Source organism: Hemiscyllium ocellatum, chromosome 15 (genome assembly GCF_020745735.1).
Source record: "Hemiscyllium ocellatum isolate sHemOce1 chromosome 15, sHemOce1.pat.X.cur, whole genome shotgun sequence".
Classification (NCBI taxonomy): Eukaryota; Metazoa; Chordata; class Chondrichthyes; order Orectolobiformes; family Hemiscylliidae; genus Hemiscyllium; species Hemiscyllium ocellatum.
This window is the reverse complement of record NC_083415.1, coordinates 3,870,744-3,886,507: the sequence shown is the minus strand read 5'-3', so window position 1 is coordinate 3,886,507 and position 15,764 is coordinate 3,870,744. Positions and strand designations below refer to the sequence as shown.

The 15,764-nt window shown below is 44.5% G+C and overlaps 1 protein-coding gene across 1 annotated transcript in view; it reads right to left on the bottom strand.

Annotated features, from left to right (window-relative positions):
• LOC132822635 (piezo-type mechanosensitive ion channel component 2-like) overlaps nt 1–15,764 on the bottom strand; it is a 211,958-nt gene that overhangs the window by 27,801 nt on the left and 168,393 nt on the right. The window contains exons 40-43 of the mRNA XM_060835882.1: nt 13,539–13,753; nt 12,573–12,731; nt 10,359–10,506; nt 7,499–7,687 (exon numbers count right to left, since the gene is read on the bottom strand). Of these exons, the coding sequence (XP_060691865.1) occupies nt 7,499–7,687; nt 10,359–10,506; nt 12,573–12,731; nt 13,539–13,753 (711 nt within the window). The remainder of the gene's footprint in view (nt 1–7,498; nt 7,688–10,358; nt 10,507–12,572; nt 12,732–13,538; nt 13,754–15,764) is intronic.

Here is a 15,764-nt window from a genome sequence, read left to right as displayed (position 1 = left end):
CAAAGATAGGTTGAAGATAGTGCAGGATAGGCATGTCCCTCTGAAAACAAGGGATAGGAAAGGCAAGATTCATGAACTGTGGATGACAGGAGAAATTGTATGCCTAGCCAAGAGGAAAAGGGAAGCATACATAAGGTTCAGGCAGGTAAGAAGAGAACAGGCCCTGGAGGAATATCGGGAGAGTATGACTAATCTTAAATGAGGAATCAAGCGGGCTAAAAGGGGTCATGAAATAGCTTTAGCAAGCAGGATTAAGGAGAATCCCAAAGCTTTTTATTCTTATATAAGACGTAAGTGGGTAACTAGAGAAAGGATTGGTCCACTAAAGGATAACGAAGGAAGGCTGTGTGTCAAAACTGAGAAAATGGGTGAGATTCTCAATGATTACTTTGCATCAGTGTTCACTGAGGAATGGGAGGTGATGAATGCTGAGATTACAGATAGAAATTTGTTTACTCTGGATCACATGTTAGGTAGGCTAGAGGTTATTAAGGTGGACAAATTCCCAGGAGCAGTTGGGATCTATCCCAGGTTGCTGACAGAGGTGAGAGAAGAAAAACCTGGGGCCCGAACAGGTATCTTTGTGGCATCCTTAAATACAGGTGAGGTGCCGGAGGACTGGAAGGTTGCTCATGTTGTCCCCCTGTACAAGAAGGGCAGTAGGGATATTCCGGGTAACTGCAGATCAGTGAGCCTATCAGTGGTGGGAAAGTTGTTGGAGAAGGTACTGAGGGATAAAATCTATTTATATTTGAAAAAGAATGGGCTTATCAGTGATAGGCAACATGCTTTTGTGCAGGGGAGATCATGCCTTACCAACTTAATAGAGTTCTTTGAAGAAGTGACCAAATTGATAGATGAAGGTAGGGCTGTAGATGTCATATCCAAGGACTTTAGTAAGGCATTTGATAAGGTTCCTTATGGTAAACTAATGGAAAAAGTGAAGTCACATGGTGTGCAGGGTGTTCTAGCTAGGTGGATAAAGAACTGGTTGAGCAACAGGAGACGGAGGGTAGCAGTGGAAGAGAGTTTCTCGATATGGAGAAAGGTGACCGCTGGTGTTCCAGAGGGCTCAGTGCAGGGGCCACTGTTGTTTGTAATATACATAAATGATCTGGAAGAGCGCACTGTTGGTCTGATCAGTAAGTTTGCAGATGACACGAAGATTGATGGAGTAGCAGAAAGGATAGGGAACTGTCAAAGAATTCAGGAGAATATAGATAGACTGGAGAGTTGGGCAGAGAAGTGGCAGATGGAAGTCAATCCTGGCAAATGTGAAGTGATGCATTTTGGGAAGTCTAATTCTAGAGCGAATTATACAGTAAACGGAAGAGCCTTGGAAAAAGTTGATGAGCAGAGAGATCTGGGAGTTCAGGTCCATTGTACCCTGAAGGCTGCTGCACAGGTGGATAGAGTGGTCAAGAAGGCATATAGTATGTTGCCTTCATCGGACAGGGTATTGAGTATAAGAGTTGGCGGGTCATGTTAAAATTGTACACAATGTTGGTTCGGCCGCATTTAGAATACTGTGTGCAGTTCTGGTCGCCACATTACCAAAAAGATGTGGACACTTTGGAGAGGGTGCAGAGAAGGTTTACGAGGTTGTTACCTGGTATGGAAGGTGATAACTATGAAGGGAGGTTGAGTAGGTTAGGATTGTTTTCATTAGAAAAAGGAGAGTGGGGCGGGGGGGACCTGATTGAGGTTTACAAAATCATGAAGGATATAGACAGGGTGGATAGAGATAAGATTTTTCCCAAGGTGAAGGATTCAATAACAAGAGGTTATGCTTTCAAGGTGAGAGGTGGAAAGTTTAAGGGGGTACACGTGGAAAGTACTTCACACAGAGGGTGGTAGGTGCCTGGAACACGTTGCCAGCAGAGGTAGTAGAGGCAGGCACAGTAGATACATTTAAGATGCTTCAGGACAGATGCATGAGTAGGTGGGGAGCAGAGGGATACAGATGCTTAGGAATTGGACGACAGGTTTAGGCAATGGATTTGGATCGGCTCAGGCTTGGAGGGCTGAAGGGCTGTAAATTTTCTTTGTTCTTTGTTCTAAAACAACTAGTAAAGTTAGAGTCTGGGCTACTTTCTTTCAATGTTTTGAGGAGGCCTGGCTGGCCTGGTCATTAACATCAATTAGACCCCACCACCCAAAAGATATTACCTTCCCCACCCTGTCAGCTTTCCATAGGGGTTGTCCATTCCATGACTCCCCCGTCAGCTCTGCACTCTCCACCCATCTTTCCTGCAACCACAGGAGGTGCAGCACATGCCCCTGCACCTCTCCTCTCACCTTCATCCAAGGCTCCAAACAATCCTTCCCAATCCGACAGAGATTCATCTGTAATTCTTCTAACTTTGTCTATTGCACCCACTCCTCCTAATGTGGTCTCCTCTACATTGGACAGACAGAGCGCAGACTCAGGAACCAGTTCACAGATGCTCTGTACGCTCCAATCAACACCACCTTCCGGATGCTAGCCAATTCAACTGCCCCTCCCACTCCCTCAGCAATGTGTCTGTCCTGAGACATCTCCACTGTCAAAATGAGGCCACTTGCAAACTAGCGGAACAACATCTTATACTCCTCTTTGGGAACTTACAGCTGAATGGCCTCAACAAGAGTTCATCAGCTTCAAAACCTCCCCAGCTCCAGCTCCATCTCCACCTTCCTGACCTGCCTTGACATGTCCATCTTCCTATTCACCCAGCCCTTCTCTCTGACCAATCACCATTACCCCCTACCTACATCTACCCAGCAACATCACACCTACGCTCACCCCTCCCCCCCAAACCAGTCCTTCCACCCAACCCCGACAACCTATTTATTTCTGGGCTCTTCCCAGCCCCCCCAGTCCTTTCAGCACAAGACATGGACTTTCCTGTTCCTCAGATGCTGTATGACATGCTGTGCTCTTCCAGCTCCACACTTTACCAACTTGAAGGTGGTGGTGTTTCCATGTATCTGCTGCCCTTGCCCTTCTAGATGGAATGGTTGTAGGTTTGGAAGGTGTTGAGGATCTTTGGTGAATTTCTGCAGTGCATCCTGTAGATAGTGAACATTGTTGCTCCTGAGGGTGGGTGGTGGAGGGAGTGGATATGGTGCCAATCAGGCAGGTTGTTTTGTCCTGGATGGTGTCAAGTTTCTTGAGTGCTGTTGGAGGTGCACCCAACCAGGCCAGTGGGGAGTGTTCCATCACACTCCTGCTGACTATAGGCAGTTAGTCTCTCAATATGGCACCTGGAATATCAGCTTGGAAGACATTGATGGATCTTGCTCCATTTGTAGCTCAAAGATCATTCTGACCCATTATTCAAAACTCCATTGCCTGTTTCTGATCCTGCACCAAGTCCTGCTTAGACCCCTCTTGTTTCGATTCACTTCCTCTTATCCCAGTGTGTTTGTTAAATGCCGTGTCCCTCCTTACAGAACCCCTGAAGCCTCTATCTCCTGCCCCGAACCTCTCTCTCACACACGCTCATCTCAGACTGACTCTGCACCTTCACACCACACACCCACAAGCCTCTTTCTTGACACATTTTTCTCACCATTAAAGCCTCCAGAGAACACAAAGCTTTGGGCAACTTAACAGACTTCCCCTTTAGATCTTCCACCAGTTTCCACTCTGTGAACAACTCCCACACTGGTGGGCAGAAGTAACAGACGCTGCAGTAACACTATTGCTAAAAGCCAGTCGCATTGCGGCTGTGACCATATCCAGGCATCTTGCAGGGTTAAAGGTCAATCAGGCAGTTACATTTGGACAAAGATCCTGCCTCCAAAAGGTGATGACCAACCAGAGAGCTGACAGACCCTGAGGTGCAGGGACTTCAGGACCTTTTCTCTTCGATAGGTTTGTGAACAGAAGAAACAAAGGTAGGTATAATGGGGAACAGCTGACCAATTAAATAACATTTTGGGTCTGTCTTCACAAAACAGAACAAAATAACATCCCAAAGATCTTGGGGAACACAGGGTCTGGTGAGAAGGAGGAATTGAAGGAAATCAGTATCACTAGGGAAATGGTGTTGAGGAAGTTGTTGGGATTGAAGGCTGATAAATGTCCAGGGCCTGATTATCTCTATCCCAGAGTACTTAGGGAAGTGGCCCTAGTGGGTGCCTTGGGTTGTCTTTCAAGATTCTTTAAATGTTCCTCTAGATTGGAGAATACTAATGTAATGCCACTACTTAAAAAGGGATGCAAAGACAAAACAGGGAATGATAGACTGGTTAGCCCCTGATCAGGTACAGCAGTAAATGCTAGGGTACTTCATAAAACTTCAATAGCAGAATATTTGAAAACAGTGATATAGTTGGACAGACTCAGCATGGATTTATGAAAGGGAAACCATTCTTGACAAATCTACTAAAATGCTTTGAGGATGTAACTAGAGAGTCGATAAGAGGAATCAGTGGATATAGGTTATGTGAACTTTCAAAAGGTGCTTGATAAGATTCCATGTTGATACTTGCCCTAGAGTAGCTGCCTCACTGAATACAGCTCCAACCAGGGGACCCAGAGCCGGGGGAATTGGGGCCAGGGATGGGAGGAGGGTATCAGGGTATTCCCACCATTTTCTATTTTTATTGGTCAGTACATTGCCTACAGGAGTTGGGAGGTCATGCTGCAGAAGTGCAAGGCATTGGTTAGGCCACTTTTGGAATACTGTGTTCAATACTGGTCTCCCTGCTATCGGAAAGATGTTGCTAAACTTGAAAGAGTTCAGAAAAGATTTAAAGGATGTTGTTGGGATTGGAGGATCTGAGCTATAGAGAGAGGTCGAATAGGCTGGGGCTGTTTTTGCTGGAGTGTTGGAGGCTGAGGGGTGCCCTTATAGGAGTTAATAAAATCATGAGGGGCATCGATAGGGTGAATTTTTCCCAGGGTAGCAGAGTTCAAAGCTAGCGACCATAGGCTTAAGGTGGGAGGAGAAAAATTTAATTGGGACCTGAGGGGCAGCTTTTTCACACAGAGCATGGGATGTGTATGAAATATGAATAGAAAGGGTTTAGAGGGATGTGGGTCAAATGGGACTTGGTTAATTTATGATATAGTGGTCAGCACGGGCCAGCTGGACTACTGGAGCTGTTTCCGTGCTGTTCAACTCTATGACTCTATGTAACGTTAAAGTGCATGGGATTGGTGGAACTGAGATGAATACAGAACTTGTTGGCAGACAGGAAACAGAGAGTAGGAATGGCAGACAGTGACTAGTAGGATACTGCAGGGATCAGTGCTAGGAGCCAACTATTCACAATACAGATTAATGGTTTAGATGAGGGAACTAAATGTAATATCTCCAAGTCTGTAGATGACACACAGCTGGGTGGAGGATGCAGAGATGCTTCAGTGTGATTCGGTCAGGTTGAGTAAGTGGGCAAATACATATAATATGAATAAATGAGAGGTTATCCACTTTGGTAGCAGAAATTGGAAGGCAGATTACTATCTGAACAGTGAAAAGGGGAGGCACAATGAGACCTGGATGTCACTGAAAGTAACCAGGTCGGAGCAGAAGGCAATGAAGAAGGCAACTGACCTTTGTAGTGAAAACATTCGGGTATAGGACAGGGATATCTTGCTGCAATTGTACAGGGCTTTGGCGAGACCACACCTAAAATATTGTGTGCAGCTTTTGTCTCCTTACCTGAGGAAGGATGTTCTGGTTACAGAGGAACAGTGTCAAAGGTGGACCAGACTGATGCCCGGGATGAGGTATGAACTGGATTGGTTCCAACTATATTCACTCAAGTTCAGAAGAATGAGATGGGGGCTGGGGAGGAGGGGGAGGAGGGGGAGGAGAGAATCTCATAGAAAGCTATAAGCTTGTAACAGGACTAGAGAGGATAAATGCAGAAAGGATATTCTCAATGACCAGGAAATGCTGAATCAGCGGCGAAGATCTAAGTATATAGGTAAACCATTTAGGACTGAGATAAGGAGAAATATCTTCATCCAGAGAGTAGTGAGCCTGTGGAATTCTCTGCCACAGAAAGCAATTGGGGCTAAAACGTTGTGAGATTTCAAGAAGGAGTTAGATATAGCTTTTAGAGCTACAGAGATCAAAGGGTATGGGGAGAAAGTGGGAACAGGGGACTGAGTTGGATGATCAGCCATGATCGTATTGATGGTGGAGCAGGCTCCAAAGATCAAATGGCCTACCCCCACTCCTGTTTTCAATGTTTCTATCTGACAATGACAGACTGCAGCAGGCCCCAGAAGACCCCAAGTGTAATGGGGTATCTCAGGCCAGGCAGTCAGACCCCAGGACAGGGAAGAGAGAAGGTTTGTGATGGCAGGACAGTCTCTACCAGTTGGAGCTGTCCCTACCTTAGTGGGAGTCCCTCCTTGCTGCTGTCCCCACAGCCTCACTGCCCCTTGTCAGTGTGCTGGCCCTGTACCTTGTCACACAGGGTTATCGTCTTCCCTGACAACACCCAGTTCACTCTCGTGGGAAAGGGGGCTGTTAAATTCCATTTGTTTGAGTGTTGCACTCCAGCATTGTTTCAGGCTGAAACCCCCCAGTTCAGGCTGACCTTCCTGTGTAGTAGTGAAGGAGCCCTACAGTGTTGGAGATATCCCATTTGTTCCCTCTAAAGTAAAGATTCCACAGTGCTTTTTTTTGAAAAACAGCAGTAAGTCTATCCCCAACATCCAGGCCAATAGTGACATCATACAAACATAAAGTTAAAAATCACACAACACCAGGTTATAGTCCAACAGGTTTAATCGGAAGCACTAGCTTTCGGAGCGACGCTCCTTCATCAGGTGGTTGTGAAGGGCTCAATTGTAAGGCACAGAAATCATTTTAACTGATTCTAATCTAAAAAGTAAGATAACAGAGTTTTACCTGAATTTATGCAGTTTTTGAGCAAAGTACAATGTAACTCTGCAGACTCAGTCTAAACATTATGGCACAGACAGAGAACACAGGGGGCTAACACCTTCAACGTACTGTCTGGCTAACACCAATTATTACAGTTAACCTGAGAATGCAACTTTTTGAAAAAAAAATTGTGATTTACACATGAAAGAAGTGAAGCTATCATGGTATTCGAACAGACAAAAGACTCAACAGACAATCAAGTTTAGTTCAGTTATATCACACTGTAAACTTTTGCTATAAATTCTGTGCCTTACAATTGAGCCCTCCACAACCACCTGATGAAGGAGCGGTGCTCTGAAAGCTAGTGCTTCCAATTAAACCTGTTGGACTATAACCTGGTGTTGTGTGATTTTTAACTTTGTACACCCCAGTCCAACACCGGCATCTCCAAATCATCGTATAACAGATTATCTGCTCATTGATGTTGGTGACAGCTTGCTGTGTACAAGATTTGCAACATTCCAATGTTAACAGCTGGCATTTCATTGGCTAAAAATGCTTTGGGCAATCCTGAGTGTGTGAGAGGTGATATATAAATGCAAGTTACTTTCTTTTCATTACTTCAGAGGTTTGATGTGAGTCTGGTTTGTCGAGTTATCTCTCACCTCATAGCCACCAATACTGATCTTAATGGAGACGTCCAGAGGCTGATTGATCACTCCAGCTACAGATTTGACCAATGACATAAAGAGCAGTGGGAACCACACGATGCAGATTAATGAGATGATGATGAGGCCACCCATTCCATATTTAACCAGCATGTTCTTCTTCTGACCAGCTGCCTGCGGGTATCTCTGTTGAGAAGAAAGGAGAGAGATGACAGCCCAGGAGCATCACTCCCTGCGAGTATATATGAGAGAGAGCGAGCGAGAGAGAGAAAGGCGAGGGGGAGAGGAACAGGGAGAGGGAGAGAGCAAGAGAGAGCGTGAGGGGGACAGGGAGAGGGAGAGAGCGAGAGAGAGAGCATGAGGGGGACAGGGAGAGGGAGAGAGCAACAAGAGCGAGACAGAGAGAGAGAGAGAGCGCGCAAGCAAGAGAGAGAGAGAGAAGGGGGGAAGAGTGGACCTGCTAGAGCTGGATTGCTCAGCTTTGGTGGAGGTGGAAGAACTGAAACCCACTCTCAGGTTATGTTCAGAGTGTGACTTAATCTGACAGAATTGACCTTCCAGGTGAGTTAAGACTTTTCTCCCACTCATAGAAATTTGTGCATTGTGAAGGCAAATTGGGAATCGGTTCATTAAGTGTCAGGCTCTCAACCACAAGGTTGTGGGTTCAAGTCTCACTCTGAGATCAGAGTATGGGAAGCCGGGCTGACACTCCAGTGCTGTGCTGAGGGAGCTCTACACTCTCTGAGGGACCATCTTTTACATGAGGCATTAAACCGAGCTCCCATCTGCTTGATGTAAAAAATTCCTTGGCACTACTTTGAAGAGCAGGCCATCACCATCACAGAAACTAACTGGGCATTCACACATTGTTAACTACATTCATTAACGCTGAGACAATCTTACTTCCCTCAGAGTGACATAATAAGATGGAAGGTCCTGAGGGGACAACCACATCTCTTTGTCTGTATTGGTGTCCCCACCCGGGCTCTTCATGCCTCCTGTCTATACACCCTCCCTCCATATCCTGTTTCTACATTCCCTTTCCTTACCCTCACTCCCTGCATTCTCTCCTGCACTCTCTCCACCTCCTGTGTGCATGTTGTGCCATCTCCCTGTGCCCATTCTCCTTGTGTTAATCCATGCCCTCTCCCTATATCATCTCATCACACAGCATCTCCCAGCCCTTTTTACCTACTCTCTCTTCATGTCTTCAGCCTCCTCCTCACCGGACTGATACATACCAGCCAACATTCCCATTCATCAGGGCTGGATCCAGCCTCCTTAACCCTGGGAAGAAACCCAGTGGAGACCAAAGAGAAAGGAAGGGAAATGAAGAGGACTAACTTTAAGCTAATGCACTTAGTGTGAGAGTGATGGCAATGGGTGAGCTGTTTGACATTCCCCCTCTGCAGTCCCTGGGCGTAGAAATGAATCTGAAAATTGACTGAGAAATGGACAGAAACGGACTCTCGTGTCTTTGCTGTTAGAGTTCCCTTCACTTAATGAACCTTGCTGACCACCATGTCCGAGTTCCTGATTTGTTCCGGAATTCTGCAAGTGCTGTAAAATCTAACCTGGTGACAGAGTCCGCATTATAGTTAAATTCTGTGACCCTGGGGCTGAGGTCAGTGGAGAATAAAACTGGACACTGTGGAAGATGATTGCTTGTCCTTAACTCATCGTTGGATCAAAATCAGACTTTGTGATTCTGGTACCGAGAATCAGAGATTGGGACTCAGAAAAGGATAAACACATATTTCTGGATGAAGACACTGGTCTGAAATAAGGGCACATGGCCTAGTGGCATTACCACTAGACGATTAGTCCAGAAACCTCACTAATGTTCTGGGAACCTGGATTAAAAACCCCCTCACAGCAGTCAGTGGAATTTGTATTCAATTAAAAAAATGAAGGAATTAAGAAGCTACTGATGACCATGGAACAATTGTCCATTGTCGGAAAAACCCAACTGGCTCAGTAATGCCCTTTAGAGAAGGAAATCTGCCATCCTCACCTGGTCTGGCCTACATGTGACTCCACAGCCACAGCAGTGTGGTTGACTCTCAGTTGCCCTCTGAAATGGCCTAACAAGCCACTCAGTTGTACCAATTGCTACATATTGTCTTCAGGGACAACTAGGGATGGGTAATATATGCAAGGCAGCCAGTTTTATCCACATTCAACAAATGAATTTTTAAAAAAAAGCTGCAGTATTAATGGATTAATCCACTTTCACTGTGTTCAAGAGAATATTGTCTCTTTGACCCTTCATTCTTAGCAAAACAAAAGACTTCATTAACGGCCTAATCAAAAGGCTCAGTGGGACAGATTATCAGCTTCACAACAGGGCAGACAGCAGCACACAGTGTGGAATACAGTCAAACAAGATAAGGAACGTACTTCATCTTATTGTTTACCACTTGTTCCAGTTCTAACGGAAGTTCAACTTTATCAGAAATATAAAAAACTGTAGCTTTCCACTGACACTGCTCAACTTGCTGAGTGATCATTTTTATTTGATCCTCCCAGCATCAAGTTTGCTTTTCCGTGAGTGTTAGATTGGTATCTAAGCCCTTATTGTCTGCAATGATCACTGTCTGTTTCAATAGGAATGGAGATTGAGTGTTGGATCAGTCACTGAGGAGAGGTTAGAGTGCAAATGTTTTCCAATCATCCTGTTTGGAAATGTAATCACACCCCTCTGAAGCAGATGGGACTCCTGGTCTAGAGATATGGGCACTACCATTGCACTACAAAAGCCAAGAGATTAGACATTAAACCATTCTATCCCCAAATAAAGTGAGGCTACCTGAGCCTAGTGGAATTTTCTTCGATTTACAGGTTACCTGTTGCTCACCTTCTCTGACTCGTTCCAGCATTTCAGGATGAAGGCGTTAGCGTAAATGTCCTCCACACAAATCCAGCTGGAGATACTCAGTGTGGTGTCTGTCCACACCCAATCCATTACTGCCCTTAGCTCTGTCAGAAAAGGCACCAGACGGAACCTGAAACCATCCGACAAAGCTGATTAATGGAGGGCAGTATTTTCAGTCAGAGTTCAGAGATGTTTAAGTGGGCCAGCATACAGAGACTGGCTTGTATAGCTTGTACAACATGTAGCAGATGGAAATAATTGTTATTTGAGCAAAACCTTCATCTTAATCAAAGCACACATTTCTAAATCTCACACTTAAACTCTCAATTCAAGCAGCAGTCATCTGTAGAACTGGCACAGCATCTGTAAATGTCATCTCATGCTTCTGTGTAGAGGATTGAGAAGACACTTACACATGACAATACTCTTTGACTGTGTGCGTGCACGTATGTGTGTGTGCGTGCGTGCGAGATATAGAGAGAGAGAGAGAGACAGAGAGATACTGAGACAATTCAGGAGAGGCCACAGTTGGATCCTTGCTGTGTTAGGTAATGTTGACAAAATTGATGGTAGGGAGTTGCCTGAGGTGGGAATTGAACCCGGGTCTCTGGCACTGTGAGGTAGCAGTGCTAACCACTGTACCACCGTGCCACCCTATTGGTGAGGTGTCTTCTGGAGTACCGTGCCCAGTCTGGTTACCCTGTTATAGGAAAGATATTATTAAACTGGAGAGAGTTCAGAAAAGATCTAGCAGGTTGTGGCTGGGAATGAAAGGTTTGAGTTATAAGGAGAGGCTGGAAAGGCTGGCACTTTTTTCACTGGCGTGTAGGAGGTTGAAAATCTCCTAAAACCTTTGAGGTTTCCAAATCATGAGAGATGTAGATCAGGCGGATGGCAGATGTCTTTTTCCTCCACTGGAGGATTTCAAGTCCAGGGGACAGTGAGAGGAGAACGCTTTAAAAAGGACATGAGTGGCAATGTTTTACACACAGAGTGGTTTGTGGGTGGAATGAACTGCCAGAAGAAGTGGTGGATGCAGCTACAGTTAAAATATTTAAAAGACATTTGGATAGGTACATGAGGAAGAAATGTTTAAAGGGATATGGGACAAGCGCAGGCAGGTGGGACTAGTTTAGTGTGGAAATATGGTCGGCAAAGGAGAGGCTGTTTGACTCCATAATCCTCCCTTGACGAGGGTCTGTTGGTCAAGATTAGAGTGGTGCTGGAAATGCATAGCAGGTCAGGCTGAGGAGTAGGAAGGGCGGCACTTCAGGCAGGAGCCCTTCATCAGGAATGCTCCTGCCTGAAACAGATTTTCCTGCTCCTCAGATGCTGCCTGACCAGCTGTGCTTTCTCAGCATCACTCTAATCTTGACTCTAGCATTTGGCCCATATCTCTCTAAGCCATTTCTATTAATGTACACATCCAGGTGCCTTTTAAATGTTGCAATTGTACCAGCCTCCACCACTTCCTCTGGCAGCTCATTCCATACATGTGCCACCCTCTGCATGAAAGGATTGCCCCTTAGATGCCTTTTAAATCTTTCCTCTCTCACCTTAAACTTATGCCCTCTAGTTATGGAATCCCCAACCCTGGGGAAAAGACTTGTCTGTTTATCCTATCCACGCCCCTCATGATTTTACAAACCTCTATAAGGTCACCCCTCAGCATCTGACGCTCCAGGGAAAACAGCCCCAACCTTTCCAGCCTCTCCCCCTCACTCAAACACTCCAATCTCGGCAACATCCTTGCCTTTTCTGAACCCTTTCAAATTTCACAACATCTTTCCTATGGCAGGGAGACCAGAACTGAATGTAATATTCCAAAACTGACCTAACCAATTTCTGTACAGCTGCAACATGACATCCCAACGTCTATCCATCAATAACGGGTTCGGTGGCTTTCACTGGCATGGACACAGTGGGCTGTAGAGCTTTTTTCTGTGCTATAGATCTCTACGACTCTATGCTGGCCTGTAGGCAATGCCCACATCCTGTGAAAGAATACATTATTAAAACAAAAAATCCCAATTTCTGGTTGGCTGGTTGAGTTCACTAACCAATCTATCCCAAACACATATTTGCTTTGCTTTGACATTCTGACTTTGCTTGGTCAAAATTGTTTCTTGTGCCAGCTAAAACCAGCCCCTCCTGCCTCTCTGCTTCATCTATACCACCGTGTAGAACTTTACTCACGCTTGAAAGAGGAAGAGGTTGATGTAGTTGTAGCTCTTAGTTAAGAAGTTGCCAAGCACTCTGTTGGGATAGCCACACTTGATCTGATATGCTGATAAACCGAAGTAAATGCATTTAACAAAGTACCAAAGCTGAGCGACTGGGTTTTGGTTAAACCTCCTGCAGTCAGAAATTACAACAACTATTAGAAAACAGAAAGCAGGAAGAAGTTATCACATATCATGTACACTCAAAAAACCCCTTTCACAGGTTATTAATTTTTTTGTTAATCAAAACGTAGTTATCTCTGTAAATCACATCACTTCTCTTTTAGATTCTTGTTATATCACATTCATCAGTGTTGGCTGCAGGCAAGATCAAGAACCACCGTCAGTCTTCGGATTCTTTTTAACATTAAATATGGAAGAAACAACCTAAATTCTAAAATACATGCTATTTAGAAATGTATCAGGCTCTAAACTTACTGTGAGATGATTGAAAAACTATTCCATAAACTCTACCACCCAATGCTAGTCAGGCTACTCCACATGCCTCTCTGCAAGTGTCTCTCACATTCATACAGTTAAACTTCAGATCTTCTCCAGATTTTCCTCCTTATCCCAACTCTTTAAATCCACCCACACTGTGCTATTTACATCAAATAAGGAGCAGCACCATGACATCATCACGAGGTTGCTGCAGGGGCCTTTCACCCATTACTGAACAATCCCAGACCACCAGGAGATGGATGATCATCTCCTCGGCCTTCAGTCTATTGCAGTAAGACAGCCTCCAGCTCATGACTCCCATGCAGGCCCTACTTAGGCTGCCTAGGTCACATCCTAGCTGAGAGTTGTACTGTGGCTTAGGGCTGACTATTTCATGATAATCCTTTTACTATTCCATTCTTGGTAGGACATAAGTCCTTCTGGAATCTTACATTAAACATACACAAGAGAGTTAGTGTTTCGAAATGGACTACATTACCTTTCAGTCACCCCAGGGAGGATGAAGAACATCCAGAAATGGATCCCAAGCACCATGACAACCTGAAAGACAACCTTCCCCATGACGGTCTTCCTGAGGTAGAGAGCACGGTCAACCACCATGGTGGCAAACTGAACCAATACCATCACGAGGAACACTTGGGGCACCTGATCCTCTGAGAGGGATTCTGTGATGTCAGCCACAGCTGTGTGTCTCTGTGGAAGCAAAACATGGCACAACGTAAGAAGAAACAGGAGGAGAAGTAGGCCATTTGACCCTTCAAACCTACCACGCCTTCCACCAAGACCATGACTGATCAATCCAAGCCTCTTTTGTGACAGCTCACCATGATATTGCAAATACTTAACTCCCTTCTCTTCAAATCCTTTCAGTGATCTAGCCTCCACAAAGCACTGGGATAGAGAATTCCAGACATTCACGACCTTCCAGGAGAAGAAATTCCTTCACTTCTTAGTTTTAAATGACTATCCCCTTATTCAGTAGCTATCTCCCCTTGTTCGAGATTCCCTCACTGGTGAAAACATTTTCTTAACATCTACTCTGTCAAGCCTCCACAGAATCATGTATGGTTCAACAAGATCTATCTCCATTCTCCCAAACTCTAATGAATAAAGGCCTAACCTATTTAGCCATAGGTCAGCCCCTTTATCTGAGGAATCAGCCTTGTGAATCTCTTTTGAACAGCCTCCATTGCCAGTATATTCTTTGTAAATATGGAAACATTAGGTGTGGCCTCTCCAACACCTTGTAGAGTTGTCACAAGACTTCTTTCTTTCTAAACTCCACACCCACTGGCAATAAAGACCAAAAATTCCACTTACTGCCATAATTCCTTGCTGTACCTGCATGTTAACTACTTGCGTTTATTACACAGGAACACCCAGGCCACTTTGCTTTTTTTTGGATGTCTCCATTTAAATTCTGTCTGCCTTTTGATTCTTCCTATCAAAGTATGAGACCTCACATTTTCCTACATTAAACTCTATCTGTTAAGCTTTTGCCCCCTCAACCAATCAAGTATATCCCTTTGCAGATTCCTTACGTCCTCATCACAATGTGCAATTTCACCTATTTTTGTACTGTCAGCCAGTTTGCATATATGACACTGTGCTCCCTCCTGAGAAGTGGTTAATAAACATAGTAGCCAATTGAGGTCCCAGGACCGATCCTTATGTCACTCTTCTAGTTATATTTTTCTAGCCTGAAAAAGACCTAAAATCCTGACTCTTCTGTGCGGTAACCAATCCTCAGTCTATGCTAATACATTACCCTCCACCATGAGCTCGTTTCTTGTAAAATAACCTTTAACGTGGCATTTTATCAAATATACTAAATCTACTGCTTGCTCTTTAATCAATTTTGCTTGATTTATCCTCAAAGAAATGTAGCAAATTTGTCAAATATGATTTCAATTTCTCAAAGCCATATTGACTCTGTTTGAACGCATTAAGCATTTCTAAACGTCTTGTGGGTTTGTCTGTAGTAATAGACTTTAGCACTTTTCCAACGACAGATATCAGGCTAACTGGCTTATAGTTTCCCACCTTTGATCACCCTGCCTTGGTCACAGAACAGTTTTCTGATCTGCTGGAACTCCCCCAGAATCCAAAGAGTTCTAGAATATTTCCCCAAATGTCTCCAATATCTTTGCAGCCACTTTGTTTGAATCCCTTGGATATAGACCATCAGGTCCTGAGGATATTTGCACCGTGGTTCCAGTGTCAAATGTTTTATCACCCATGATAGAGACTGTAATAACAATTGTTTCAATTATCCTGTTCTGCAGACAGCACAAGATTAGATTATCAGCTGGAGTATTCACTAGCTGTAGTTGTTAACAAGAAGGGCACTGGTGCCTGAGCACTGAGGGTTCATGAATAAACTGGAGAAGGTGTAGGCCAATCACCATGCATTATGATTATCCAACTTATTCCTGCTTTCTCCCCAAACTCTTCCATCCCTTTAGCCCTAAGAACTATATCAAACTCCTTCTCGAAAACATTCATTGTTTTGGCTCCATCTATTTTCTGTGGCAGGGAATTCCACAGGCTTCCCACTCTCTGGGTGAAGAGATTTCTCGTCATCTCAGTCCGAAATGGCCTACCCTGTATCCTTAGATTATGACCATGATTCTGGACATCTTGGTCATTGGGAACACCCTTCTTGTGTTTAACCTTCCTAAACATTTTGAAAAATTTGATAGAT